The sequence below is a fragment of the Cebus imitator genome, unplaced genomic scaffold (genome assembly GCF_001604975.1).
Source record: "Cebus imitator isolate Cc_AM_T3 unplaced genomic scaffold, Cebus_imitator-1.0 Scaffold22, whole genome shotgun sequence".
In the NCBI taxonomy this organism is placed as follows: domain Eukaryota; kingdom Metazoa; phylum Chordata; class Mammalia; order Primates; family Cebidae; genus Cebus; species Cebus imitator.
The window spans coordinates 4,578,092-4,580,627 of NW_016107337.1; the positions used below are offsets into that span (position 1 = coordinate 4,578,092).

The 2,536-nt window shown below is 45.7% G+C and overlaps 1 protein-coding gene across 2 annotated transcripts in view; it reads right to left on the reverse strand.

The window, feature by feature from the left end:
- CHMP4C (charged multivesicular body protein 4C) overlaps positions 1-1,924 on the reverse strand; it is a 27,999-nt gene extending 26,075 nt beyond the window's left edge. For both annotated transcript variants that reach the window (XM_017521836.2, XM_017521835.2), the window contains exon 1: positions 1,541-1,924. In XM_017521836.2, the coding sequence (XP_017377325.1) occupies positions 1,541-1,730 (190 nt within the window). In that variant the 5' untranslated portion in view covers positions 1,731-1,924. The remainder of the gene's footprint in view (positions 1-1,540) is intronic.
- Positions 1,925-2,536: the final 612 nt, after the last annotated feature.

Below are 2,536 nucleotides of genomic sequence, written 5' to 3' on the forward strand. Positions count from 1 at the left end.
AAAGAAAGAAAGAAAAAGAAACCCATAATATTTGCTGAGCAACCATGGTAGATAAAGCTATATACAGATCCAAATAGGTGGCAAAGGGAAGAAAACCCTTGACAGACACTAAGCAAAGGTCAGAGTGTGTATCAAACTGAAGAGGAAGGGCCAAGCAACAAAACGACCAAAAACATTTTTAGCAAGCCATAATGATATGGTCTTTCTTTAGAAATTGCCATTGAATAACTTCCCAGAATATTTTCAGACACAAAGTAAAAGCAGAAATCAGCATTTACCTCTAAAACAGGCCATAATATGGACAAAAGTTATATGCATTAATACAGGATTTTTATTGTTGGTAATAAGCGGGCCATAAATCAGCTGGCATACCTTTATGGGGAGAGGCAGAGTTCTCAAGGTCAGCTCCTAGAGACATCATTCCTTTCCTGCATTAAACAATAGCATCATCTTGTAGAGTGAGCCAAACCTTCCCAAGGCTTCATTGTGACTAAAGAAGCCCAACTAGAGGATGCGAATGTTTGAGTTTGGTGGTAAGCAGAGTCCTATATTGCCAATTCCATTTCTGTGTCTGCCGTTAACCTGGTATTAGAAGAGCAAATCACTTCAGCTTCTCACTGGGTTTTTATATGTGCCACGACTGCTGTTTAGAGGATTCCGATAGAAGGAAATTTTACTGAAGGAACCAATTAACTCTGGCAAAGAGCAAGGTGTTCAAGGTGCAACAGGAACGCCAAGAATCATTATTGACTCAAAGTCCCATTGTTTGTGCCAAAGTCAGTGATAGGAAATTTAATATTTAATTCCTCTACTTTTTTTTTTTTTTAAGTTCTCAACAGAACATCCAGCTAAAGTTTTCAACAGCTGAGGAGCAAGGTGAATCACATCGTACTAGAACAGAAAATGCTTTGCTGAAGATTTAGGTGCAAGTTAAAATGTGTAATTTAATATACAAACATACAGCAGAAAACTTGGTGGTTAGTGTTGGAGTCAGCAGGGCTGGCCTAGAAAGAGCTGAACCAGGAGCAGTATTTACGGGGTTGCAAAAAAGCTCAGTAATCAAGACACATCATATTTTAATGCAGTATTTTTAAAATTCAAAATATCAAAAAATCCACAATGAACAAAGCATCACATTTTTTTAAAAAGAATTTTAAATAAAGAAGTGCTGTACAGAACAATGTAAGAGCTAGAGGCAAATGAAAAAAATCAATAATACCAATCCTGTCTTTATTTAAAATTTTGATATTTTGCTCATCATTTCTTTTTTTGGCATTAGTTCTGAGTCCTTTAAGTATGGCATTAAAATATTGTTCGTCTTGATTACTGAGATTTTTAGCGCCCCTTTACATTTTGCCATCAGGGCCAGTGTCCAGCTCAACTCATCCTAGTCACGACCCTAAAAGTCAGTACCAGTTAGTAGAAAAGGCTGCAGGAGCAAACCTGGTCACCTGGGGACCTCAGTGCTGTGGGCCAATTGTCCCCAAGGGAAGGGCTAGAGGCAGGCGGGCTCCCGCCTGCCGGCCAGACCCCAGCCTACCTCGCTTATTCTGAGTGCCGTGCTTCTTGGCCAGGGCGATTTCTCTCTGGATTCGATTTTCCAGGTACTCTTGTTTCTTGCCCAGCATCTCCTCAGTCTCCCGGAGTCGGGCCAGGGCCTCCTGGGGACTGGGAGCCGCTCGGCTCTTAGAAGAGCCACCCCCTTTAAAGAATTTGCCCAACTTGCTCATGGCTGTGGAGCTGGAGAGCTAGCGATCCCGGGGGCCTGTCGGGAGCTCCCCAGGACCGCGCCGGGGCCACAGGTGAGCAAGGCAGTTCTCTCAGGGACCCAGACCGGAAAGGCGGCGCTCCTGGGAATCAACAAGTCGCCGTGGACAGGTGACACACACTCCAGGGCATTTCCTGGCCGCCAGCTCGGCCCCGCCCCGCGGCACAAGGGCTGGGCGGGGAGGGCACTGCTGGGAGGGAGGTCGGCTGGCCGGCGCCACTCGGCCCCCTGGGAATTGAGCGAGCGCAGAGCAGAGCAAAGTTGGAGAGACAGGCAAAGACTAAGGGAAGTTGCCTTTTATCCACACTAGGGACGTCTCAGGATTGAAGAACTAGTTTGTGAATGTCTCAAAGAAAAGCAAACCGATGTCCCGGGGTCTGGGACAGGACGTGAAAGTGTAAGTGCGTAAGGCTGGACATGCAAAGCGTGTCTTTTGTGTGTGCATGAGCATAGTGTTCCTGTATTCAGGCCTCTTTTCTTGTGAATAAGAATATTCAGCTCTTTTCCTCTAGGTGTATGTCGTGTAGGTATGAGTGTGTGGACACAAAGGCTTCCAGGATATTTGCCTGCCACTACACTACGATGCAGGTGTGTGGGCAAGCTAGGCGCAGCTGCTGCTACTGGGCTTGTTTCTGCATTTGGTAGTCTGGGCAGGTTGATGTGTGCCTGGGTACCAGTTGGCACAAGTAGATTCTAGATCATCCTTGAAGGACTTGAAGTGGGTGAAAGATGGTGGCCATCTCTTTTCCTAGTCAGGGCTTTTGGGGT